At 43.2% G+C, this 26538-nt stretch overlaps 1 protein-coding gene across 4 annotated transcripts; it reads right to left on the reverse strand.

Moving 5' to 3' along the window:
• Positions 1–101: 101 nt before the first annotated feature.
• Positions 102–12943, reverse strand: LOC125687902 (dedicator of cytokinesis protein 9-like). 4 transcript variants are annotated; one of them, XM_048933246.1, is made up of 5 exons: positions 12911–12943; positions 5045–5158; positions 4686–4901; positions 2707–2764; positions 102–127 (listed from the first exon to the last, which is right to left on the reverse strand). In XM_048933246.1, exons 1-5 carry the CDS (start codon positions 12926–12928, stop codon positions 117–119), a joined length of 417 nt encoding a protein of 138 aa, XP_048789203.1. In that variant the 5' UTR covers positions 12929–12943; the 3' UTR covers positions 102–116. The 4 variants fall into 4 exon arrangements, 3 of the variants coding, with proteins under 3 accessions (XP_048789203.1, XP_048789202.1, XP_048789201.1); XM_048933245.1 differs by lacking the exon at positions 102–127 and adding an exon at positions 2044–2367; XR_007374505.1 differs by lacking the exons at positions 102–127; positions 12911–12943 and adding an exon at positions 6313–6417 and having other exon boundaries at positions 2424–2764.
• Positions 12944–26538: the final 13595 nt, after the last annotated feature.

The raw sequence follows: 26538 nt of genomic DNA on the forward strand, positions 1-26538 counted from the left end.
TGCATCCAGAAAGCTGATGCACTAAAGATGATGTTTGTGGGAGCTTTTTGTCACCGTCCCACTGACAGGAGCAGAAGCTGAGCACAGAGGATTTGGAGTTCCTTCTTGGGTCCATTTCATAGGAGAGCTGAGAAGACAGCAGGACTACTAACAGCAAATGTTCCTCAGAGATAGAGCTTCACCCTGTTTCTGTAAAGCTTTGTACGTGGAGGAAGCACGGTGCATTTTCAAGGCATAACAGAGAACTTGGGGAGCCTAACTTCAAACACTTAAGCTACATGTGGTGATCAGAAAGTACGGTATGTGACTTCTGACTCCTGTAACCTGGGCAGGTTAAAACTATGAATTATTCCAAGAATGTGTCCTAGCACATGTCTGATTATATCAGATTGCTGAATTAAGCAGTCAGGCTATGTGTCCAAGATCTGTCTTGTAAAAGCCTCAAGAGCAATCAATGACAAGTACAGAAGCACAAGGACTTGTACATATTCACCACTCATTCCTGGAAGGATTCTTTCTCCTCACTCATGGGAATTGTACAACCAGCGGCTTCACTGAATGACTGCCTCAAAGGCACGTTTATGTCTGGCTCCTGGAAATACCATAGGTAGGAAATTACTAATTATTCTATGCAGCATGAGCTTCCTTTCAGCACTCTCGGTCCAGTTGGGTCCTTGTATGGACTCAGATATGAACAATCCAAATCGCTTATTACAGGTTCTCACAAAACTGATACACATTTACAAGTTTCCTTTTTTAGCATTCTATCCTCCTTTACAACTTTTCCCATTTTTTTTAATTAACAAACTGTTACCACGCTATAAAATAATAGCACTAATTATATTAATAACATAATCATCATAACTCAATCAAAGCCTTGATTGATAACACTCTAAACATAAAAGTTAAGTAGGAGGTTACGATTTTTTGGTCAATATGGACACACTCCTACAGGCATTTATTTTAGACAATTCCATAAGTGCGAAATGGAAACTTTCTAAGCTAATTTGTTATTACTTATTGACTCCTGAGAGATGGCAAACTGCCGAAATGGCAGAGAAGGTACAAGGTACGTTCTGGTGGTGGATGCGAAAGGCAGCGACAGCAGGGCGTCCCCTGCTTCAAAGATCACTTTTCCTTTCTCAGCCATCGCAGACTCTCCTGCTTTTATTCTTCTCAAGGTCTGCGAGGTTTTTTCCACTTGTGCTCCGCATCTGCATGGCCACCGCATGACACAGAGCCCAGGTGGAACACCTGCTCACAGAACAGAACAAACCACTGAATTAGATCTCTCTACAAAACAAAGTGCAGAAAGCTATTTACAGCTACAGTTGCTTACTCCCATTGCTTCTTGCTTTACCATTAGCTCCACTTTTTATTTAATTCATAAGCTTTCTCTTGTTGACCAGTAGCTCGTACTACTGCTACAAAAATCATCTACAGGTAGTAATCTGGATGCAGCACAGAGTGGGAGGCACCCATATCTACCAGAAAACAAACATCTTTACCCTGCTGTGTGCACACTGCATTCAGTCCACTGGGGGCAAAACTCATCCTGGGTCCTTCAAGGTCCTGCTCTAGTGCAACTGCTACTGTTCTTCCCAATGTCTTTCTTTCATTACAATCCCTGTTTCCCTCATTTAATTTGTCCAAGTCCCTTCCTTCAATTCCTTTAGCACGTATATTATCAGGAGAAAATAAAGACATTTTTGCTTGGACTAGTAAAAGATCTTCAGAGGTATAAACAAAAAAACAGCAAATCTGATTAAACTTTTTCGAGCTTTATTCTTCACGGAATGTGGCACTGGAGAACAGTCTGTCAGCCATAGCTCAGAGCTGTTTACAGCATAGCATGGCATGGAAAGGATAATAGCTTCCAGGCTTTTGCTGTGCAATGTGTGACATCCACAAGATTGTTAGAATCAGATTGCTGAATTAAGCAGTCAGGCTGTCTGTCCAAGATCTGTCTTGTAAAAGCCTCAAGAGCAATCAGTGACAAGTACAGAAGCACGAGGACTTGTACATATTTACTTCACTACTCATTCCTAGAAGGATTCTTTCTCCTCACTCATGGCAGTTGTACAACCAGCGGCTTCACTGAATGACTGCCTCAAAGGCACGTTTATGTCTGGCTCCTGGAAATGCCATAGGTAGGACTGACTCCAAATTACTAACAGGAAGTAATTTCCATGTGACAGGAGACAAGAATAGGAAGTCACCCAAAGAACCCAAAGCAAGTATATAAAGATTATCACTTGTTACTGGGTTTTGTTAGACTTGCAGTACTTGGAACTGTAACTTAAGACAACAGAGTTTCAGATTTGGTCACTGAGGAGCTTCTCAAATCAGTGGAGAAGGGGGAATAGCCTATATGTGAATAAGCATCCTATAAGAGGCAAAAAAATAATGAGAGACCTGAGAAATTACTTAACAAATAAGAATATTCATTGATAAAGTTGCTTAGAAAGGGTCTAACCAGGTATGAGCAACTGTTGCATTAAATTAAAAGCTTTTCCCTTCCTAAAAGTTCTGCTTTAGCTTCAGCTAAAATGCTGGTTCTTAAACATGTAAATATGCTGCTGTAAGCTTGCTATTCACTTAAGTCAGAATTTTTTGCCTACAGCTTCCTCAGGGAAACCACTGCTATTCCCACACATAATGAAAAAAACAACCAACCCACATTTAAGTAGGACTTCAAAATCATACCTTTCCGTGTGAGATATTCTGCAACCAGTGCTGCTACATGAACATAGCACATTGCTGCCTAAAAGCAAGAACAGGAACACTTCTGTAAATTACAGTCATCATGCAAAACTGAAAACTAAGTATATATGAAGAGCTCTAGACTGGAATAATTTCTTAGGTTTTCCTTGTTTGCTGCTTTGAAGATGATGACTTGTGTAAGAATTCTCCTCCTCACTTCACAGAACAGTTACTGTGCAAGAGCCTCCCTTATCACCAGAGCACTGAGTAGCACTCAGTTGGAGGCTGCCCACTGTTCACAAGCTAATGACTTCCATGATGTAATAACACCAGGTAAATTTCTTTCAGGGATGTATTGGAAGGAATTTGCTTGGTACGATCTAGAAAACTAAATAAAAGGGCCAGAGTTGTCTACAAACATGAGATGTTTTTATTAAATTGGCACTGATCACTTGACACTGAAAGGACAAAAAAGATTCAAGATTCAGCAAAATGTTTGCCTATGGAAGCTGAAGAATCTCCGGCTCTGGAGCTGAAGAAAAAATGTAAGTAACTGCCAGAGATTCTCTCTAATTCATGCTTCACGTGGCACTGGACTTGATGATGTACAGGGGTTTTTCTCTAGCTGTTCAGTCAAATATTCCATACTTTCAATAAAAATCAGTCATTTCCTCAGGTCTGTTTTTAAAAAAACTAGACTGAAAGAGCTGGACCTGCTTCCATCAAAACGTAAACTACTGACAGAGGACTGTATACGTCTTCTGCATAGCTACTAGGCAGAATAAAAGAATTACAGCAATGAGACGTAAGGCAGCAGCAATGATTTCTCGGAGGTACTTACTTGCTTACATGGTAAGTGAAATAGATACGTTTATGAAATTTGGTGATATGATACAACATGATTTGTTCTCAGATGGAACAAACTTCCAGAAAGAAACAACATCAATTCTGTATGCTGATATAATGGCTATACATCAAGGCATACAGTACAAAAAAGACAGGGATCTCTTGGGAAGAGTCCAGTGGAGGGCCACAAAGATGGTGAAGGGCCTGGAGCATCTCTCCTATGAAGAAAGGCTGAGTGAACTCGGTCTGTTCAGCCTTGAGAAAAGGAGACTAAGAGGGGACCTGATCCAGGTCTATAAATATCTAAGGTGTGGGGGGCAGAATGGTGAGGCCGGACTGTTTTCAACATTGTGTGGAGACAGGACAAGGGAAAACGGCCAGAAACTGAGCATAGGAAGTTCTGCACAAATGTGCGCAAGAACTTCTTTACAGTGAGGTGACGGAGCACTGGAACAGGCTGCCCAGGGAGGTGGTGGAGTCTCCTTCTCTGGAGATGTTCAAGACCTGCCTGGATGCCTACCTGTGCGACCTACTGTAGAGAACCTGCTTTGGCAGGGGGGTTGGACTTGATGATCTCTGGAGGTCCCTTCCAACCCCTACAATTCTGTGATTCTGTGAAGGCATACAAAAATCCCAACTCTCTTTTCTCCCTTTTGCTAGAATTAAATATTTAAACAGCACAGAGAAATCAGTCAGCTTTCTGTTTTCAAGCAACAAAACTGCTGTTCAACAATTTTAAGAGTATCAGGAGTTTTTCTGGTAAGCCTTCTGGAAGAAAATGAAGGTAATTCTGTAAAGCCAACCAGAGAGGAATTCAAGGCAGAGCTTCAAAGTGTTTTAGGCAACTGATAACTGAAGAATATTAGTAAGCAGAAGGCCTGATTCTTCATTCTTCATCTTAACTGATAGAGCATTTAAACATATTCTATACCTTAATAATCAGAACTGGCTTAAAGAAGATATCAGCCACTGAAATTAATCAACCATTCAAAATTAAAAATCATTATTATACAGTAGCATTCACACAATGTATTTGCAATTTCAAGACAGTTAAGCAAAAAGTTATTAATAAATTTATTGATTTAATTGATATAAATTTATTGATATAAATTTATTAAGTCTGATCTTTCTCTCACCTCTGAAAGATCCCCATTTTTAACATGGATCCTTGCCATGCTGTCCAACCACGTCTTCCTTAGCTCAGGTGTACTCGCGTAAGACTTTGCCAAACTGTACTGGAGGTCTACAAGCATTTCGGGATCGTTCTCATGCTCCTTCATCTGAGCTGTAGCCATCAGTACTGTACGAATACGTTTTGTTAAATCCTTTACATCAGAAGGGAACGTAGTGTGCTAAAACACAGAAAAGTTGGTTTAACTGCTACCTTTATCTACTGCTCGCGTAACAGAAGAAGTTAAAATGTCATTGCAAAAGGCGCTGTGGAAAAGTTTCCAAGCCGCCTTTCTACGGTATAGAAAGAAGAATAAAGCCAGACCTTAATAATTTTGTCGTGATTGGCACAATTATTGATGATGGACAGGGACTGCTGAAATCTAGTTCCTCCAATTCCAACAACATCAGCAATTAACTGGCTTACTGAAATAATAACCTTGACAGAAACAAATGACTAGTTAGTGCGTGCATACTTGGTGAAATGCACCTATGATGCAACTACAAAGAAAGTTTTGCTCTTTTAAATAGAAAGATTATACCTTGAAGTCAAATGCTATTTGACAGACTCTCCCCTGCATAGTATTACTGAGACATTGAATAATACAAGCATAATTGAGGTTTAATGAGATATTTCTACCATTGCATTGATCCTGCTTATAAAGAAAATGCTGTTAAGTGATGAATGTTTCATACAAGAAGAGATCAAGTTCAATATACAAGCCTGCACCTGAGCGCATCCAAATATCAATTATGGTACTGGCATAGAAAATACAGTTTTACCACTCATATGAAGTAGATACTACAGTTTCCAGAAATACTTTTAGAAAGTTAGTTCTGTAAACTGGGCAGGTTAAAACTATTTTTATTCCAAGAATTATTCCAAGAATGTGTCCTAGCACAAACATCTTGGCTCTATGGGCGAACATTTTAATTGATGTGTATCTCAGTCTGTCATTAATTAAATGCCACAAAGTAGAGCTCAGCGAAAGGGTTTGAGGGAAGTTGGTACAATTGAAGCCCTGGCAGAGAAATGGGAGGAGGAGACTTGGATCAAATGGGAAAGTTGATAACAACTACTGGTTATTTAAAGACCGAGAACCTGAGCTACGAGTGAAGATTAAAAAAAAAAAAAACACAAATTAATGTTTGTTTAAGAGTCTGTGTATTTAAAAATTCTTGGCAGATGTTTTTGGCTCAGTATTTCAAACGGGAAGAATAGTAGTAAGCATAAAGAAACTGCAAACCTGCAGCTCGTCACCGAGTAGCCATTATTGTGCAGAAAGGTGGAAACTGATTTGGGTAATGCATTAATTGAATATGAACAGAAACTGACAGTTTTCCTTCCATATCCACACTTTCTTTGGGGTTTGCAGTGGCTACAGTCAAACATTGGTTGCTTGTCAGTAACTACTCCTCCCATGAGAAGTTTATCATCACGTTCTAGATTGTGAACCCAAGGTTTGATTTGTAATCAGATGGTGCATAGAAAAGCTTTTCAGAAGGTACCTTCCCTTCCTGTTGTAATCAAGGCATCCTACTAAATACATGAACATTCAGATAAGGGAGAAAACAATACGAGCTCACCCTGACCTTTCCCGTAACACTGCATCATTTCATTTCTTGAAGATAAGACGTGCCGGTAGGGTGAATGTGAAAGGTGAGATGGGCCCCACAAGTGAAAGTAAAAAGGCAAGAAGGCTTCACAGTGACTGAGAATAAGGGGGGATGAAGGGGAATAGTTAGAGATAGTTTATAGAAGCAGAAATGTAGAGCTTGTTAGAAAATAAGGGATGGCAGACGCTGTGACTGAGATAGTGAGGGGGATGAAGGCCATAAAGATAAGGGTTTAAGGACAGCCCGAGGACATTTGGCAGGGAGGTGATTAGATGTCCACAGGGCAAGAAGAAACTGGTGTGGGGGGATGCCCCCCCAAAAGGCCAGGAGTTTACAGTGAAAACAGTCAGAAGCGGATCTATACCCCTTGCACCCGGTGTCCGCGCAGCACTGAATAAAACCATACCTGCTTTGTAATCTTATTTGGGTTACAGAGTTTGATTCTGCACACCAGTTTGGCACCCCAGATGGGACCCCCTCTGCCCGACTGCAGGACCAGTTGAGAAAAGGGACGCCTTAGGCGCACCCCAGATTTCTTGGAAGGACTCCCCTTCCTCATCCGATCACTGCAGGAGCAAAGGACCATCCATTGGTGGACCAGGTATGTGCATGGAATGAGGAGACCCATAAGCTGTATGGAGAGGTCCTACGCAGGGTATAGTCTTGTTGCTGCCCCTGGGAAGTGAGCTCACAGGTTTGGTAGGTTGCCAGCTGGGGTGGGCAGACTCTGGTGAGCAGCTCCTTGGGGAGCACCCACAAACGGACCTTGTAAGCTGTAAGTTGACAGGATGTAGTGGGTATCCTGTTAAATGGTTATCTCGGTTCTCCTGGCTGTGATAACAGGAGCTACAGGTTATATAATTGCTATTACCACCTGTTGTAAATGTTTGGTACCGTGTATCTGAATTAATACTGTCAGAATATTTGGGATATCCTCTGAGAAAATTAGGACTACGAACTAAGAAATTTCAAACTTACATTTTGACTAAGCCGGTACTGTGTGAGACTGAGACATAGCTGAGCTACGGAGTGAGAGCAGAGTCCTGATCCACTGTTTTGTTTTCCTGTGAGGGAAGCGGCCGGAGATGGATGAAGCGAAAGTTGTTTTGTTCTCTGTGTTATTTGTTCGTACATACATATTTTGTCCATTTAAATGAAATGAGATTGGGATGATGATGGAAATACCTATGTTATAGATCATTGTAAAGGAATATGGAGGGAAGGTTGGGCCCTGGAGGGAGGCAGAGAGAGGAAGGATCCTGAGGATAAATTGTACTGATTATTGTCAATGTCTTTGTTGTTGTTAAATGTTTACGTCGTGAAAGTGTTACCTACGAGGCTGTTATGGAACACGGGGTGTCTAAAGTGATACCGAGAAGACCCCATGTATTGTACTATGGCTCACTGGAGAAACATTGCTGGGGAGCCAGAGAGGGAATATTGAATAAGAAACCAGAACATAAATGGAATAATGGGACCAGTTTTATAACTGAGTACCCTAATCGTGAGAGACCAAGTGCTGAGTGTTTGTGGAAGTTGAAGAACTGTACGGTTTGGTTAGTGGATTTTGAAAGGAACGGGACAAACTGTTTTGATGTATAAGAAAGGTAACTGTTAATGGTATATAGAAATAGAATTGAGGGTATGTAGAAGTGTAACTCAGGGTACAAATAGTGGAATAACGTACAAAGGAAAAAGGGTTAAAGAGAAAGCGAGTTTATCTGTGCTGGCATGAGAGCAACCCCCCTGCACTGCTCCCCTGTGAACAGAACTTGGTGTGAGAGAGTAAGCTGCAGATGGAGAGTGCTGCTGTAAATAACATTACTTGCAAAGGGGGAGGCGGAGAGGATAGGGCACTGAAAGTGAAAATAGCCTCTGCAGAGATCTAGGAAACCCAAAATCCCAGTGTTAGCACTGGAAGCCTCTGGAGATGAGGAGGAGAAACTGAAATAAGATGTTAGTAGTTTATGTAATGATGAGAGTTTGGAAAGTGAAAAGTTTGGAAGGGACACAGGCTGAGTAAGGCAAAAATGAGCAAGGAGTGATAAGGATGTCAGAACCGAAGAGAGGGGAGCACGATAAAGAGGTTTATCTTTTGGTGGATACACATGCCTACTAGCACCCATAGGTGATTTTGTAACAGTAGCAGGAGCTAATGCCCAATAAGAAAAGGCTTACTTTTGGGATCAATTCATAGAATCACAGAATCACAGAATCACAAGGTTGTGACTTGTGACAGTCCAGATGGAGGAGAAGCTCTCTGACTGTGTCCACTGGAATCGTCGGGGGCATATTCTGAGCAGCATCCCAGACTTCTAAATTGGGGCATAAAAAGCCCAGAGGACAACTGGCCTGGCTGTTAAAGGCAGATGTAAAGAAGGCATTGAGGACCTCAGCCCTCTCCTTGTCCTCAGTGACCACATTCCCTGCTGCATCAAGTATAGGATGAGAATTATCTTTGGTTCTTCTTTTGCCATTGATATATTTATAAAAGGATTTTTTACTGTCTTTTACTGCAGAGGCCAACCTGGGTTCAAGTTGTGCTTTCGCCTTCCTAACTTCCTCCCTGCATACCTTAGCTACTTCTTTGTAATCTCCCCAAGTAGCCTGTCCTTTCTTCCAGAGGACGTAGACTCTCTTTTTCTCCCTGAGTCTCAACGGTAATTCCTGGCTCATCCACACCGGTTGTCTTCCCCTACGGCTCACCTTACGGCACTCAGGGACAGCCTGTTCTTGTGCCTTTAAGATTTCGGTCTTGAGGAGTGTCCAGGCTTCCTGGGCCCCTTTACCCTTGAGAAGCGACTCCCAAGGTACCCGCGCTACAAGTGCCCTGAACAGATCAAAGTCCGCCCTCTGGAAGTTCAAGAAGGTAGTTTTGCTGATCACTCTTTTGACATCCCCAAGAATGGAGAACATTTCTATTTTAATTCTACAGAATTCTACACTTCTGTGTTCACTCTGCCCAAGACGGTCCTCAGCCTTCACTTCTCCCACCAGTCCTTCTCTGTTAGTGAAGACCAGGTCCAGCAGGGCACTGCCCCTGGTAGGCTCTCCTACCAGTTCCATAAGGAAGCAATCTTCCAGACAGTCTAGAAACCTCCTGGACTGCTTCCTCTGCGCTATATTGTATTTCCAACATATAACAGGGAAGTTGAAGTCTCCCATCAGAACAAGTGCTGGCAATCGCGTGACTTCCATGAGCTGCTCATAGAATGCCTCATCCAACTCTTTGTCCTGAGCAGGCGGTCTACAACAGACCTCCACCAAGATGCTGCCCCTACAGGCCTCCCCCCTGATCCTTACCCACAGACACTCCACTCCATCATTCCCAACCCCAAGCTCTTCAAACTCGAGACAGTCTTTAATATAAAGGGCCACACCACCACCCTTCTTCCCTCATCTATCACTTCTGAAGAGCTTGTAACCATCTATCTCAGCACTCCAGTCATGGGAGTGGTCCCACCGTGTTTCGGAAATAGCAACAAGGTCATAATTAGCCTGACTCACAATCACTTCCAACTCTAATCATGATGGCACCTCTGCTGGTGTTCCCTTCCTGGGGGAATGTGAGGGGCAGCTGTTCTGAACTGAAAAGGGGAAGTGCAGAGCTACGTGGAAAACACCATTTCAAGGAGGTGCTGAAGGCCTTGATTTCAAGCTTGGAGATTCCAGCCTTGAAATATCCCTGCAGTCGGGCCCTCAGCCTGCAATGCTGACAACCAGCAGACATGGTAAGCGCACACTGTGCTGTGTTTGGGTGCTGCACCAGGAGAGCAGTTGGGCAAGCAGAAATGCACGGTGATCCCAAAGCTGCTGCTGAGCCCTACCAGCCCTTGGGCAATGCCCTGCTGGGCCAGTGGAGCCTGGTGTGCCAGTGAGGGCACTCCCAACAGTGGCGTGGGGCAGGCAAACAGGAGAGCTGGCTGAGTGTGAAGAGCGGCTGGTGAGTGAGGGAAGTAAGGGCACAGCAGGGGAATTCCTAACTCCAAGGCTTGATGGTTCCTTCCTACTGCAGAGAAACAGGCAGCTTTGAAACCTGGTAATATATTTAGGAAAAAAAAGACAAAGAAAAGTGTAGGTATCCTGCACTGGTTTGGAGTTCAAGCCTTTCCCTGTACAGTGTGTCACCAAGGGCAGCGCAGGTTTGCTGAGTGTCATTTGAAGTATACCAAAATCTCTAATGCAGCTCTTCATTGAATAGTTTGTTCACTTTGTACTTCCACAACGATATTTTTCTTCCAAAGCTTTGGATTCATGTTGAGACCGGATATCTCCGAGTGAACGTTTGGGCTTTTCAAGGCATCATATCTGCTAAAGTTTTATCTTCAGCATGTTTTTAAGCAAACTGTACCTAGATTTTTTTCCTAAGGATGGCACGTTGGAGTCCCACCAGGGCAATAGCTGCAAATATAGGATGAACTATCTTGTAAACTTATGCAACCAGTCCTACAAAATGAATCATGGTGTTGACAGAAAAATGCAAGGACAAATGTCATCTCTTGACCAACCTGTGTTTTGACTCAAGAACACGTTAAAGACTTACAGAATCATAGCATGGCTTGGGATGGAAGGGGCCTCAAAGATCATCCAGTTCTAGCCTGCTGTCACAGGTAGGATTGTCAGCCTCCATTCAGCCTGGCCTTGAACACCTCCAGGAATGGGACATGCACAGCTTCTATGGGCAGCCTATGCCATATACCTCACTGCCCTCTGTGTGAACAATTTCGTCCTATGGACTTGAAGTGACCTAAGATCTAGGAACTGCTGTGATCTATCTTGGAGTTGTGGAGGTTATGGTTCATGTGGTATACACATTGCTAAAGATACTTTTTTCCACTTAAATCCTATAAGACTGGATGCTCGCTTTTTCAAGGGAAAACACCTGTGACACTGTACATCGTTTTTGGGGTGGGACTTTACACTCTGTATAATGCTTGTCCAAATTATAAAATAATACATTGCTCTTGATCTCAGTGGTTATATTCTTTTTTCTTTGTTTTTTGTACTCCCTTGGGCAAGTAATCTCCCTTGAGCAAGTAATAGGGATGGGATGCCTCTTCACCTTCCTACAGTTGGAAAGCCCAGGGTTTGCACTTACTTGAAATTATTTACAGTTCCTGCTAAGCGCTCAGCCCGTATTCCCAATTAAGGGAAGGTGTTACTTTGAAGGAAAAAAAAGGCCAGCAACAGCTTTTTGCTCCTTGCAAAGGCTTCTCAGTTAAACACTTCCAATACAAAGGCAAGGTTAGGTGAGCCCGGTGGCCTCACATCCAGGCTATGGAAAAATCTTCTAAGATTTAAGATTGCCAAACCTATACAACGGATACACCGTATACAGAAATATTTTTTATAAATGGAAACAATCCCTCATGACACAAAATCAATGCAAAGCAACATTTCCCAACAATTTATGTTGAAAAGTAAAGAGAAGGCAGGGAAAAGGCACACAAGCAGAATAAACAGTGCTGGTTTCATTTGATTGGGAGCTGCTGTAGTGCAGACCAGCCCTGTAGTGCTCTCTTACACAAACAAGTGATTACAGCTGGCCTTGAGCAAAGCTCTTTAGCATGCTCCTACCAAGATATTGATAAAACTATAAAAATAAGCAGCCAAGAACAGAAAAGCAAGTTGTTATGGAAAGGCCATAGGACACCTGGGCACTTCAGTAACAGGCTCTGCAACCACCAGCCAGCAAAGCAGGGTGGCATGGGCTGCACAGCTCACTTGGACTGGAGGGCTGAGAATCAATTTGTGCATCAAAAGTTAATTCGGGTTTATCCCTGCAAAACTGCAGATGTTTCAGATGGAGCAAGTACAAGTACAGAGCCCACTTGTATCTGACTTAATGCTGGAGTTAAGCATGTCCAATCAGACAGAAACATTTGGCTGTCTCCTCCCCTTGAGACACGGTTACGTTTCATTATGTTGTATCGACAGGATGGGCCTGTAGGTACTGACCTCCTTTCTGATAAAATCAGGTTACCTATTTATTCTTGTTTCCCCAGACTACACCTTTTCCTCTACTTACTGGTGTGTCCCAATGGGAGGCATCCGTGGGCATGTTCATCGTCCTGTAGAGAAAGATTAACCCTACCCTCTCTTTGAGAACTCTCTAAAAGTGATCAGAAAACAGAAAACATGGCCACAAGACAAGGTATCATCTTCATCCTTTTCCGCTTATGTCTTGTTCCTCGAGAAACTCCACAGTTCCTGTTCGTCACAGGTTCCGCTAAATGCAGCTCCTTTTCCTACTGTTATCAGGTCACACAAACTCCTAAGGAGAACTCTTGGCCATTGCTGGTTTTGGTTTGGGTTTTTTTCCTGTGGTGCACACTCTGAGCTTTCCTCTGTGTTTGACTTAGGAACAGCTGGCAGTGGGTATACGCTTGCCATTGGGAGCACCCAAATCAGTAGCCCTGGGCTGGCATCTGTGGTGTGCTGCACCTCGCACTCAGTTGGAACCATAGCTTTTTCACAGGCAAACACTGCTGACTGTTTTATTTTTCTGTAGTATCCTCAGAGAGTTTGTACAGAGTCATGTGCTGCCTCGATGAGGCTCCTGAATGATGCTCACCTTGTTACGTGGTGCCATCAGGGTTGTCAGTTAGGTCGTGGTTGGATTCGATGATCTTTAAGGTCTTTTCCAACCTGAGCTATGATTCCACGATCAGCAGAGAGAACCAGCTCTGGAGTGGGCCCTGGCAAACTGTAGCTGCAGGGTGACTCCGGTAGGAAAGGACAGAGAGGAGATTTAGGACACCACTATAGTACAGATGTGCAGATAGGTTCAACATTTTGGTGTCTGGCTCACCTTACACATGATGCTCTGAACAACATCCCGGTAACAACCAAGAAATGTTCCGTCTGATGGCTTTTTTCCCAAGCCTGAGCACTGCTAGCACGTGCTCTGAAAGGAGCTGAACATGGCAAAGGCTTTGGCTAAACAGCGGATCTGTGGGAAGAACAATTACTTTTTGGCCAGACCAAAAGGAAATGGAGAAGTGTGAAAAAGGAGCATTCAGAGATGGGGCCTTGCAGACGCACTGGTGAGCAGAAGGGCTGCAGGCAGTCTGCCTAGAGGAAGGCTTTATCCACAGGAAGCTGTGGCAGGAACGGGCAGACCAAGGATCAAGCACTACCTCAGAAGACAACGGCTGAGAATGACCCAGCACTTGAGTGAGATGGTAAAGCTGAAAGGTTAGTCCGGGCAGAAGGGATACGCTGCTTCTCACTTATCTCTTGTCCTTCACAGGGTGGGACATGCTTTGTAACTTCTGCTGTTAAGCAATGCAGCTGTATGCATTATGAAACTATTGCCACACTCTGCCAACAGGCACTGCTGCATTTTGTATCGGGGTGAAGTTGGAGTCACACAGACTGCTTTTAAAACGACTTGGGATTATGGAGTGCTATTAAACTGCCATTTAGCTTTCATGGTAGTATGTGGATTTTATGTCTGACATTTTGAGAGGCAGAAGGAATAGAAATGATAAAACGTAGCCACTTCTTCATTCTGCGGCTCTGTTCTTTGTAGCTAAGAGGTTCTTGGGAGCCACAGCTTCAGTGAGGGGGAAGCTGAGTCTGAAGCATGGTCAGGAGGCTGGATGGCACTGTGACCGAAACCATAAATTTTCCTCTTCTTATATCACCCACAAGTATTTTAAATAAGATATCAATCAGTTATTGTTAAATCTTGGAGCTGGAAAGTTGTTCTGATGACAGCTGTGCATATTAGCTGCATGAGCTGCATTAAAAAATGAAGGAAGGAAGGAAGATCTAAGGCAGTTTTTGGTCAAGAGCTTGTAAGCTTCAAGGCGGTACAATGCATCCTGGTAGGAAAAGAGGGAGATTTGTTAATACTTTAGTTTACATACAGCGTATAGCTAAGGATATAGTTAGGATTATGTGTATTAATACCTAAATAGAAAGGAATAAACATTAACTACAATATAGAAACAAAATCAGTAAACTTCAGAAAAGGGCACTGAAACAAGTAGAACTAGAATGCTTTTTATCAGACGTCATGAAATCATGGAGGTGGCTGGAAGAGATCTCACAGCCCGTCCAGCCCCAACCCCGTGCTGTGGCAGGGCTGCCCCCCACCAGCTCAGCTGCCCAGGCCGCATCCAACCTGGCCTTGAGCCTCCAGTGACGGGGCAGCACAGCTTCTCTGGGCAGCTGTGCCACACCTCAGCGCTCTCTGAGTCAAGAATGGCTTCCTGACATTCAACCTTCAGCTCCCCTCTTTTAGCCTAAAGCCATTCCCCCCTGTCCTATCGCTATCAGGTGGCTTTATAAGTTGGGCCCTCTCCTGTTTATAAGCTCCCTTCAAGTACTGGGAGGTCGCAGTGAGGCCTTCCTGCAGCCTTCCAATCTCCAAGAGAAGACTCCTTGTAAGTGAAACTGGATTTGGGAACTCCAGGTTCTAAGAACTTCTGTGTGGAACCTTGATTCTTTTAACAAGCTTTAGCTTCAGCTGACCGTGGACCTAAAAAAGACCATTAGCTGTGAGCGAGTGCTGCAGCCTCAGCTTTGTACCACACGTATTGCCACAGCTGGCACAAAGAAGGGATTCAGTGATTATATCTGCTAACTGCAATGAATATCAGACAGAAGAGATGAGGACCTTTGGGACTGAGCACAAGTAGTGAATGCAGTGGAATGCTTGGCTGAACATGAGCCAGCAGTGTGCCCAGGTGGCCAAGAGGGCCAACGGCATCCTGGCCTGCATTAGAAATAGTGTGGCCAGCAGGAGCAGGGAGGTGATCATCCCCCTCTACTCAGCACTGGTGAGGCCGCACCTCGAGTACTGTGTTCAGTTTTGGGCCCCTCACTACAGGAAAGACATTGAGGCCCTGGAACATGTCCAGAGAAGGGCAGCAAAGCGGTGAGGGGTCTGGAGCACAAGTCTTATGAGGCTGAGGGAGCTGGGACTGTTTAGTCTGGAGAAGAGGAGGCTCAGGGGAAACCTCATTGCACTCTACGGCTGCCTGAAAGGAGGTTATGGTGAGGACGGGTTTGGCCTCTTCTCCCAGGCAACAAACAGGACCTGAGGAAATGGTCACAAGTTGTACCAGAGGAGGTTTAGGTTGGACATAAGGAAGAACTTTTTCTTTCAGAAAGTGGTCAGGCACTGCAATGGCTGCCCAGGGAGGTGGTGGAGTCACCGTCCCTGGCAGTGTTCAAGAGGTGTGTGGATGACGTGCTGCAAGATATGGTTTAGTGCTTGTGGTGGCAAGGGTAATGGGAGGATGGTTGGACTAGATGATCTTATAGGTCCTTTCCAACCTTGTGATTCTATGATTCTTATTTTTGTCACAAGCTAAATAGTTATGCTGACAATTCCTCCACTTATCAAACGTATAAAAGGTGTTTGCTGCCTTACATTCCTTGATATTGATTATTATGGTTAAAGTGGCTTCTAAATCTTTACTAAATCAAATATAATTCTGAACTTACCTCTCACTACGTAGCATACAGAGAGTTCTCAGAGTTGGGGATTGAGCAATCAAGAGAACAGTTTTGCTTAACTAAGGCTATTTCTTGCAGTTATCTGTATGCCCTTGAGAACTTATCTGTTTCATTTACAACTCATGCAATTGAAAAAAAAAAACTCATTACTTAATAGCTGTATCAGAAGTTTCAGCTCCCTTCGTAGTTGTTGTGCTAAAAATGTTGACTAGTGCAAAAGCATGAAGCCAATTTCTGACCAGACATCTTCCAGGCCTCAAATTCAATTTTTTCAAACATTAAATGTCCACTGAAACGTACCCATCCAGCTGTTTGAAGCATTTTCTTGTAGAGAGATAGATAAATCTTCCCGACAGACATCTGGTTTTCCTCATGCACTTGAAAAAACATCTGATCTCTCACTTTCACTCATTTGAAAATTACTGGCGTAAAGCAAATTAAACCAGGATGAGCGGTTGGGAAAAACCTGATATGAGCAGCAGCAAGATATGAATTTGATGCCGTGCCATAGAAAATGACAATAAACTTAATGTGAGAAGGCAAAATGATTACTACAGTCATTTTATGAAGAGTTTGGTAGACTTCCTAATATTAACAGCAGTGGTGAAAATATCCATTAGTTGTCATAATGTTTATGTTACTTGGACCAAACAAGATGGATCCCAAACTTGAGTGAAAGGCATCTCAAACATAAAGCGACGAATGTTATGAGTCCTTTCAAAATCTGTTTTCCTTTCTTGCAACTCTTTCTTCAAAGTAAAGAACTACATGTGTAACCTGTGAAAAAAAAAAAAGAGTGGAAACAAAAACAAATCCTGTCCTCCATGATGGCCGATACAAGAAGATACTGGAGAGCAAAACTAGCAATACATAAAAAGTGAACAGCTGAAAATAAAAATGTACCTTTTAGACAGTGCAGATCTTACCTCCAGAAGGCACTTCTACCAACTGGCTGTCCTAGTTGTGACACCCTATACTGATCCCAAAGAGTAAGCTGGGGGCCATGTCGTAGGCTTCATGTTCAGTTTGGAGTGCCAAGTTTTTAATTTTGTAAAACTGGCAGCTGACCTCCAGTAGCAGTAGATGAGGCTTCCTAAAATCATTGCCCAATGGGGTCCCAATCCCCTAAATGGACCAATCACATTTTTTCTTGTAAATTCCCCCCATCATTAGATAAAGAGGTGACCCTAAACTTATGCGCCCCTCTAAGTGTTGTCTCTTGCCATTTCAGTCCCCTGCCAAATGTTTGTTATCTCTGCCTGATCGTGAGCCATTGGCTTTTATAAACTGTGAAAAGCAGTGATGCAGATATACACCTGAAGTCAGCTTTTAAATGCTGGAGCAAATGTGAATAGAACTCAAGTCACCCATCTGCTGCCAGTTTTTAATGGGACATGCTGCTTGATACAGAAATCCGCAATATTTTCTGATTACTAGACTGGAACTTCACTGTAATTTATGGGTTCATTCCAGCATAATTGATAGAAATGTTCCCTACGAATGCTGACAAACAGACAGATTATAATTATTTGAAAAGAATTCGGTACGTTTAAAGCCTTTATTTGGAGTACACTGCAAGAGCTGTGAAAAACAGAGTACAATATAAATCTCATCTTCCAACACATGAAATTAAACCCTTGCGTAAGTTCTCCCTTCCTTTAAAGTTCCAGTTTGAGCAGAAGTATTGAAAAGCCCACCGTTGCTGAATGTAAGTGGTTGAGAAGCACAGCACTTTGTGATCTTGCTTATATGATCAGTGAACAGAAGAGACAAGAAGTTAGACTGTGAGAAAATCAACGTGGAGTCTGAAGCCTTGAACTGGCTGACGAAGGGAATGAAAGGAATGCAGAAAGGCATCTTGTGCCTTCTCAGCCTACGGGTTACCGTAATTCTTTCTCATTCAAAGGTTCCAACTATTCCTACGACAAAACTTAAAAGCAGCAGGAGGAGCCCAAGGAGGCCAAAGTAGTTGGACTTGATGATCTTTGAAGGTCTCTTCCAACAGTACTAACCTAATCTCAAGAGATAAATGGCAAATTTTATCTCAGAAAAATATTTAACGAGACTTTGGCAAGGTGGTGGTGGTGGAAGGAAACACTTCTACAGCACTAATCTTGTTTAGATCCTTAATTTTTTACTAAGAGCACGTTCCAGGTAAAAATGATAACAGAGGAGCATCTTGGGAGACCCACAGTTTAATACCGCACTGGCAACAGCATTGATATGAATGTGGCAATAATATCCCTGTCCTTAATCTCAGAATGGTTGAGGTTGGAGAGGATCTCTGGAGATCATCTACTCCCCAGCTCCCTGCTGAAGCAGGGTCTTCTACAGCATAACAGAAGTACAGAGTGGATGAGGTTGGAAGGAGGTGATTCTCCCATGACCTTCAACCAGCAGTTTTTATACATGCATGTTGTGCACCAAATGAGTAAATGACAGTGATCCCATATTATTTCAAGTGGATTCATGGGAATAAGTGATGTACTGGAATCCTGTAGAGAGAATAAACAACATACTTTGCCAGAATCCTGAATCATTTTGACATTTTCAGATCCAAATTTGTCAGAGTAGAGTTTCTGGAGTCTTTGAGAAATCTCTGAAAGAGGTGTGAGTTTAGGCTCTTTATAAATATACTCCTTTCCATCTTCATCCTCAAAGAATCCCTGCAAAGAAACAATTAAGTAAACAAAATATTGGAAAAAAATAAAAAGCCACACTGAACAACGGTTAAGATGAACATGTTTGTGGTTCAAAGGAAACCAACATCAAACATCAGGTTTCAGGCAAATATAAATCAACAAATAAAATCTAAGTTAAATAAAAGGCTTCCTAAGAAAACTAAAACAAACAAACAAACAGAACAGAAAAAAGAGAAAAATAATCATCTACTACAGAACGAATGAAAGATAATGGAAACACACAAAGTTAAAACTGTAAGGTTTGTTGCAATGCTATGGTGTGCCAAGCCCTTGATACAGAAGAATTTTCTTCACTTTTACTTTAAAAGTGAACTGTCAGTACTGTTTCACTTGCCACAACATGCCTTGTACAACTATCTGATCCACAAACAAGGATTTTGACAACAGTTTGAAATTTGATTTAGGAAAACATCTTAATTCTGTGCTGTACCATTCTGGCCCACGCTTCTTTATTTCCATTACTTAGAGCTCTTTTTTGAAACCATAGCCAAATGTTACACAGACTGTGTGGAAAGTGAAACAGGGGACTGACTTAAAACAAAAAGCCATGTCTGAATTCATGTTTGAAATCAGAAAGTAAATATATTTCTGTCATAAAATGTAACAGACAAAAGAGAAAAGCGCAACATATCATATGTAAACACAGGGCAGATTGACAAAAATACCCACACCAAACTACAGTGAAATGCAGTAGTTGTTACTGCATTGCTCGCTTTACGAGCAGTTACTATAATTACCTCAACATCTGTTTCACTGTCTGTAAACTGGTATTGCTATGAGGTTATAAAAGACAACAGAATACATGTAAAGTTACACCACTCAGAGTATGTCACAAGTCTCCATGCTCTGCTAACAGCTACCGACTGGGCTGTGCATGTGGAAGGTGCATTACTGGGTACTGCGTGCTACCATACTGATACGTATGCAGTGTAAACACGTACTGCAGGATGTGAAGCTGCTCAGTACACAGCCGGAACTTTTGTTTGAAGCATGCATCCCGATGTATGGGCGAGAACGACTTGTTCTCCACATGGAACTTAATGTTATTATTTTTCTTAATTGCAGTGGCTCTGAATGCACACCAATCTAAGAAGCAGCCTTGCCAACCACACTGCAGCACCACAGACATTAAGTCAATGCATTGCTGAGAACTGACATTACAGAAAACTTACCGCTGCCTTAAGGTAGTAAATAAAAGAAGAAAGGAAAAAAAGCAAAAAATTTACTGAGGAAAATAAGAAAGAACTGTTTTGGAACTGGTAAATATTTCAAAGCAAGTTATTGACATGTTTAACTACTTATTTTAGGACGTATTTCTTGTGCTTTTTATATCGTGGTATCAGCAAAAATGATGAAACTGTGCATCTTGTAAAATAAATGAAGGCTTTTCTCATTGCATACTGCAGTAACGATAAGTGCTACTCACCTGTCCAAAGAATGCTACCCTGAAGTAAGTTCCTAGCAGTCTCTTGCCTGTATGCATAACTTCTGTTACTTTACTGTATGCACGATGAAGAGTGTCATACAAATGAGCGAGCCGCTAAAATTCAAAGAAGAGAATAATGGGGTAACAGGATAACAGCAAACACTCCTATCTGCAACAGGTGTGAATGACAGTCCTGACAAATTTATTTGTCAGATTTTTAAATGTATGGATTCCGTTCTGTAAGATTAAAAGGCACTCGTCTTGCTTTGGGTTGTCCCACAGCTTTCATTACATAGCTATAACACAAAGGTGACAGGGAAATTATCTGGCATTTGAGAATCTAGGTTAGTTTTCCTATTTGGAAAGGGCTGCACAGTCACAGAATAGCCTCCTTTGCATAAGGCATGCTGTGAAGCATTAACTTTCATTTACCAGTCTGAAGTTGGAATAATTTTTCACATGGACAGACAATGTTAGCAAGGCACCAGAACAAAAAAAAAAAAAAAAAAAAAAGGAAAGAAAAGAAAAGGAAAAAAGGTATATAGTGACTTAATATTTGAGGTGGAACAGTATTTTGGCAAATTTTATTTTGGGAAAAAAACTGCAAATCTGAATTGTCGGTGCTCAGTCGAGTTAGAGAGCTCTCACAGTTCCTTGTAGCATCAGTATAGTTTTCAGAATAGTTCTGCTTTATTGTGTTCAACATACACATTATATACCATTCACTTACAAGCCAGGAATTCCTGTCCCTCTAATCAGTTAATTAAGCAGTGATAAAGGATGAAAGGTTTCTTAAGTGTGATAAGACTAACAGTGCATACAAACAGAACCTCCTGTTTACCCTTAGACACAAACAGATACCATTTGCTCTCTGTCTTACACTCCAGACTCCTAAGGTTTCACACTGATAGGGTCTATCAAGGACTCTGATAAACACTTTGCTGACTTGCTCACAGTTACATCTTCCCCTACATCTCCCCCTTCTTTATTAATAAAAAAGGCATGGTGGATAGCATCCTGTATCAATTTCTGTATACACTGCAACAAGCATGGAACACAAAGCACAGAAAAAAGAAAAGAGACAAACTAATCCTAATTTTAACAAATTCTGTATCCATCCTGCAAAAGCCCCTAGAGACCCCTGAATATATTCCAAAGAGTTCATCTTGGACCTGTTCCTTCATTCAGAGAAAAGCGGGTCTGTGCACAGGATTGCTTCTTTCAGCATAGCACTTCTTCCAGCGTGAACTTCCTTTCAGCTTCTATGCAGCATGAGCTTCCTTTCAGCACTCTCGGTCCAGTTGGGTCCTTGTATGGACTCAGATATGAACAATCCAAATCGCTTATTACAGGTTCTCACAAAACTGATACACATTTACAAGTTTCCTTTTTTAGCATTCTATCCTCCTTTACAACTTTTCCCATTTTTTTTAATTAACAAACTGTTACCACGCTATAAAATAATAGCACTAATTATATTAATAACATAATCATCACAACTCAATCAAAGCCTTGATTGATAACACTCTAAACATAAAAGTTAAGTAGGAGGTTACGATTTTTTGGTCAATATGGACACACTCCTACAGGCATTTATTTTAGACAATTCCATAAGTGCGAAATGGAAACTTTCTAAGCTAATTTGTTATTACTTATTGACTCCTGAGAGATGGCAAACTGCCGAAATGGCAGAGAAGGTACAAGGTACGTTCTGGTGGTGGATGCGAAAGGCAGCGACAGCAGGGCGTCCCCTGCTTCAAAGATCACTTTTCCTTTCTCACCCATCGCAGACTCTCCTGCTTTTATTCTTCTCAAGGTCTGCGAGGTTTTTTCCACTTGTGCTCCGCATCTGCATGGCCAGCGCATGACACAGAGCCCAGGTGGAACACCTGCTCACAAAACAGAACAAACCACTGAATTAGATCTCTCTACAAAACAAAGTGCAGAAAGCTATTTACAGCTACAGTTGCTTACTCCCATTGTTTCTTGCTTTACCATTAGCTCCACTTTTTATTTAATTCATAAGCTTTCTCTTGTTGACCAGTAGCTCGTACTACTGCTACAAAAATCATCTACGGGTAGTAATGTGGATGCAGCACAGAGTGGGAGGCACCCATATCTACCAGAAAACAAACATCTTTACCCTGCTGTGTGCACACTGCATTCAGTCCACTGGGGGCAAAACTCATCCTGGGTCCTTCAAGGTCCTGCTCTAGTGCAACTGCTACTGTTCTTCCCAATGTCCTTCTTTCATTACAATCCCTGTTTCCCTCATTTAATTTTTCCAAGTCCTTTCCTTCAATTCCTTTAGCACGTATATTATCAGGAGAAAATAAAGACATTTTTGCTTGGACTAGTAAAAGATCTTCAGAGGTATAAACAAAAAAACAGCAAATCTGATTAAACTTTTCCGAGCTTTATTCTTCACGGAATGTGGCACTGGAGAACAGTCTGTCAGCCATAGCTCAGAGCTGTTTACAGCATAGCATGGCATGGAAAGGATAATAGCTTCCAGGCTTTTGCTGTGCAATGTGTGACATCCACAAGATTGTAATTCTACAAGGAGAATCTGACTGGTGGCTCAGTTAGAATAGCTTACATGTAATTTCCATGTGACAGGAGACAAGAATAGTAAGTCACCCAAAGAACCCAAAGCAAGTATATAAAGATTATCACTTGTTACTGGGTTTTGTTAGACTTGCAGTACTTGGAACTGATTGTCACGGTTTTGTGACTTTTGGTTTTCGGTATTCCACATCATAACATCATGTGGGACACTGGGAGTTTAACTGTTAATGCTCAAGTCCTGGGTACCTGCCCTGAACAGAAGAAGAACTACATCCCTCAGGGTACTTTGCGGTCACAGAGAGGAGATACAACTCCTGGCAAGGTCACCTGATGGGCTCTTTTTTGTCCGCTCTTCTTCGTCGGCTCTCCTCCCATCTCCCTGCTGCTCAACTGGACTGCGCATCTCACCTCTGCGTTGTGGTGAGGCCTATCCGTCTTCTGGACATTCACTCTCTCATTATATTTGATTTATTAGCTTCAATTCTGATTATATTGTGTTATGGTGTGTTGTCTTGCATTCCGATGCCATATTTAGTAAATTACTTTGCTCCTCCTCAGATTGTTGCCACTGTCTTTAATTATTTTGGGTTCCCCTGTTCCATTTTTCTGGAGGCACACATTTTGAGAAATCCCTCCGCCCCGATGGTCATGGAACTGGGTTGAACCAGCCCGCAAACTGTTGCCACACCTGAAGGCTCTCAGCAATATTATGGCCACAAAGACCCAGCAGGAGAGCTGGGTGTTGGGATGTCGTTGGGGAGGAGGGCCTGGGGTAGAGGTTTGATCAGTGCAGAGAGCTTGAAGAGCTGGGAGCAGTATGAGCTTGGTTGAAAGGGAGGGCATTGGCAGTGTGGTGTCATGGGTGAGGCCAGAAGCAGGTGCAGTTTTTTGCTGTGTAGTCTTCATCGTTGCTTTCTTGGGCAGCAGATGTGGCCAAACGACTTGTGATTTTGTGAAGGGTCATCTTCAGAAAGATGCACATCCCAGAGCTTTTCTGCAATGGGACAGCTCAGAGAAACTAGATGATATTATTTTTATCACAGCGATGTAGAAAACACTGAACTGACATCCCTCTGCAGTGCTACAGCCAGAGCGTCCTTAAGGAAACCTGCTTAGCACAGAGCTCAGTGACACAGCCTTGCCTTGGCAGCGGACATATGGGAAAGAAAAGGCTGGCTTTCCCTGAAACGTCAAAATGGCTGCAAGACCTGCAACAGTCGTAAGGAGACTGTTCTGGTGAAAGTGGCTGTCTTGGGGGATGACAGGCTGCATTTCAGAAGTGAGGAGGGAATACGGTGTGCAGCTAGGAAGCCGTGTAGCTGAAGAAAAAAATGCATAAACATGATGCAAGAGCCAGGAGCAAAGCTGAGCAGGGCCCTTTTGCAGCACTTGCTCTCTATCTGCTGTAGCCACTCCTCACGCGACCTGTGTCTGCTGTGAGCGGCAGATAAAACTCTGATGAGATTAAGGTGAAATCTCAGCTGCCTGCCCATGTGAAACTGCATCTGTCCTCCACCTCTGAGACTCAGCTGCTGACAGTGCATGTCCCAGACCGTTTCTTTCTGGTATAGCCCAGATAGGCCTTTTTTACTTCATACTGAACATTCACTCCTTACAGTTGCGAAACTAACTTGATTTGATTTTGATGAACGTTTTTTAAATCAGGAGTCGCGGAGCTATGTTGTGCATCCTTGGTATGAAAAATTGGAAATGTCTTTACTTAGAGAGGAGTCCTATATCCCGGAGGTCTTATCCAGCAAAAGTATTTCAAGTAAAGGTTAATTCAACTGGCACAGCTGCTTCGGGCCCTTGCTGTACCTCAGCAGGGTGATAGGATCAATGCTGTGAGCACCAAACTGAAGTAACGACGCTGAGCACATCTTGTGCTGCAATCTGTTCCCACACGTGGGTGGGCAGGGCTGTCACTGCTGCAGGAGCTCACCCAAGTCACAGCCATCAGCGGCCTGGATGAGCATGAAAATGAGGGCTACGTTTGGTCCAGGTTGGGCTTTTGGCCACAAGGCTACGCTCTGGGACTACTCATTCTCTTTAGTACTAATAGGAATAACATACACAAGCATTTCCTTCATCTGTTTAATGCTTTTCATGAACTCCAGACCCCTTGCACCCCTTCCTTCATTTTATGGCCAGGACATTGGATTCCAGCCCAGGGGATATTGTGTCTGGGAGCACATTTCCCCTGCTGGCACCAACTCGTCGTTTCCAGCCACCAGATGGCAGAAGACTACACACAAGTGGCTGGAAAAGTGCAGAGGCACTGAGCCTGGTGCGGCCAAGGCCCTTCCTCTTCATTGCTCCCCAATGATCTTCCACTAGTTCTCCCAGCTCTGGGTTATCCTACAACAAACAAACAAACAAAAATCACCTGGTGAATATATCACCACTGCTTTTCATAGAATCCAAGAATCACCAAGGTGAGAAAAGACATCCAACACCACCCAGTCCAACCGTCCACCTACCACCAGTATTTCCCCACTAAACCATGTCCCAAAGTACAGCATCTCAATGTTTCTTGAACAGTTCCGGGGACTCTGGCTTAAACACCTCCCTGGACAGTCCGTTCCAGCACTTGACCACCCTTTTTGAGAAGAATTTTTTCCTGTTATCCAACCTGAACCTCCCTGGTGCAACTTGAAGCCATTCCCTCTAGTCCTATCACTAGTTACGCAGGAGTAGAGGCTGATCCCCATCTCACCACAACGCCCTTTCAGGTCACTGCAGAAAGTGATAGGGTCTCCCCTGAGCCTCCTCTTCTCCCGACTGAACAAGCCCAGCTCCTTCAGCCACTCCTCATAAGGCCTGTGCTCTGAAGGCTTGTGCTTTGAAGACGAGGGGACGTTGTGCGCTTAGGAAAATAGAGACATCTTGACGTGTCTAGTCAAGCGATGGCCCCCTGGTGGCACCGTCAGAAATTACTTCTGCAGTCTTAAAACTTCTGAAACCCTGTCAAAACTGCTGAAATCCAATATGGAATTATATAAAGAGAGTTTGATGCTGTCGTCTAAATCTGGTCATGCCGCAAGATTGGTATTGCAGTCTGAAACAGCAAGGGAAGGGCTGATGTGTGTGACTTTGGGATACTGCCCCAAAGCTTTGGGATGGGAGGAGTTAAGAGATGGGAACTCCTGGGGCACCTCTAGCCAGGCCTTTGCTAGGAGTGAGGAAATGCAAGCAAAGCTTGCTCTCTGAGAAAATTGCTTGTGGAAATAAGTGACTGGCTACAGTGTCTGATAAACTTGGGAAATGAAGACATGCCTTGGGCTGAGAAGCTGATGTGCTGCCCAGGAACAGCAAAACCCCAAAGTCTAGTGACGTCCATGAGAATCTTGGCTTTAGCTTGCTCTGCCTGAGCCTTTGAGCACATATATCTACAGCCGCTTTTCCTCATCGGTTGGAGACGGCTGGCACGATGCTACTGGGGAGCTTCTCAAGAGAAGGGAGCAGAGGGCCATGGCCAAGGGAGAGTGGGGCAGGAGGGGCAGCTGGGAGCAGGAGTTCTCCCAGGTGCAAGAAGTAGAATGAACAGGACTCAGAGTAGGTGCGTAATACAGTTGCAGTATTAAGATGAGAAACTAGAACCTGATCCAGGAAGAACAGACCATCTGTGTATTTCTCATGTAAGCCTCCTCAGAAGCTAAGAGCAGCCATTTTGTTTCGTGCCCTGCAGTTCCTCTGGCCGTTTCTACAGGCAGCTGTGGCGCTGAGGTGAATCCCACTGCTGCCTGGAGACAGCGGGGTGGAAGAACGCCAGGGCAGATGTGGTGCAGTAAAACTTGCTCTTCTTTGCATGCAAAACCCCAGGTACCCATTCTCAGCTGAAAGAAGAACTATGCTCAGTTCAAAGCCGCCAGGAAACCTGCTCCCTTGAGAAAGACAGGAGGAAAACTGAGTCAGTGACAGCAAAAGCCAAAGGAGCACGAGGCTGCTTTGGGATCTTGGCGAAGGTCTGATGCAAGTGGGAGTCTGCGGCAGATTTCTGTGAATGAAAGGAAGGCTACAGGAGGAGGTGGAAAA

This window comes from Lagopus muta, chromosome 1, assembly GCF_023343835.1.
Source record: "Lagopus muta isolate bLagMut1 chromosome 1, bLagMut1 primary, whole genome shotgun sequence".
NCBI classification, from domain to species: Eukaryota; Metazoa; Chordata; class Aves; order Galliformes; family Phasianidae; genus Lagopus; species Lagopus muta.

Coding starts and splice junctions, on each gene's coding strand:
- LOC125687902 (XM_048933244.1), bottom strand. Junction 4,902..5,044: donor ATCACGACAAAATTATTAAG/GTCTGGCTTTAT, acceptor TCTGTGTTTTAG/CACACTACGTTCCCTTCTGA. Junction 2,765..4,685: donor AAAATGGGGATCTTTCAGAG/GTGAGAGAAAGA, acceptor TCTTGCTTTTAG/GCAGCAATGTGCTATGTTCA.